The 950-nt window shown below is 38.0% G+C and overlaps 1 protein-coding gene across 1 annotated transcript; it reads left to right on the top strand.

Moving 5' to 3' along the window:
• The first annotated feature begins 342 nt into the window (after nt 1-342).
• LOC139900980 (uncharacterized) lies at nt 343-744 on the top strand. Its single transcript, XM_071883723.1, has one exon. The coding sequence runs from the start codon at nt 343-345 to the stop codon at nt 742-744; it is 402 nt and encodes a 133-aa protein (XP_071739824.1).
• The last annotated feature ends 206 nt before the right edge of the window (nt 745-950 follow it).

The raw sequence follows: 950 nt of genomic DNA, 5'->3' as shown, positions 1-950 counted from the left end.
GATGTAATCATATGTTATTGTATTCGTCCAGATAGATTAGGACGGGTCGTCTCAATATGAAATAAATTTCTCACCAAGGCATGCAGTTAAAGGGCAGATCTTAGCAGATTTTCTTTTAGAAACGACTAAAAAAGTAGATTATTCACGAGATGCTAAAAGCAGTAATTGCATGTGAGAGTTACATATGATGGAGCATCAAGTGAGGAGTGATTCGGTGCATGATTGGTGCTTACGAACCCGGAAGGGGAAGAACATACATACCCACTCAGGTTTTGTTTTTATGCATCTAACAATGAAGCGGAGTATGAGGCATTGCTTTTCGGCCTCTGCATAGTGTCTGAGATGGGAATAAAGCATTTACGTGCCTATGTTGATTCTCAGATTATTGCACAGCAAGTTAATGGGGCATTTGAGGCAAAAGATATATCAATGAAGCGATATTTACAGTTTGGTGAAAAGATTTCCAAGAATTTTGAAACTTTGGAGGTTGTGCAAATATCAAGAAATACGAACAAAAAAGCAGATATGTTGAGCAAATTAGCAACATTAACATTTGATCATTTACGTAGGAAAGTTTTGGTGGAAGTTTTGAAGGATAAATCAATTGATGAAAAGGTGGTAGTAGCAACCATTGAGGAAGGAGGATCATGCTGGATGACTCCTTATGTTAAGTATTTGCAGGACAGAACACTGCCAGATGATGTCACAGAAGCAAGACGGATAAAGGTAAGTGATATCGGCTAAAAATTCACGTTTTCACCCCGGTATTGAGGCCCAAAAACAATAAAGTTCCAAGCTTTATCACCAAAATACCCGCTTTGTCAGAAGAAATAGAAGATCAAGTTATTATGAAGACGGTGCAAAAAGATTCAAGAGAATCAGAGCTAAAATGAAGATTCTAGAGCGAAAACGGTGAAAGACGAGAAACCAAGCTACGATCAAGGAAATCA

The sequence above is a fragment of the Rutidosis leptorrhynchoides genome, chromosome 3 (genome assembly GCF_046630445.1).
Source record: "Rutidosis leptorrhynchoides isolate AG116_Rl617_1_P2 chromosome 3, CSIRO_AGI_Rlap_v1, whole genome shotgun sequence".
Taxonomy (NCBI): Eukaryota; Viridiplantae; Streptophyta; class Magnoliopsida; order Asterales; family Asteraceae; genus Rutidosis; species Rutidosis leptorrhynchoides.
This window is presented reverse-complemented; position numbering and strand designations above follow the sequence as displayed.

Coding starts and splice junctions, on each gene's coding strand:
- LOC139900980 (XM_071883723.1), top strand. CDS start 343: ATGGGAATAAAGCATTTACGTGCCTATGTTGATTCTCAGATTATTGCA.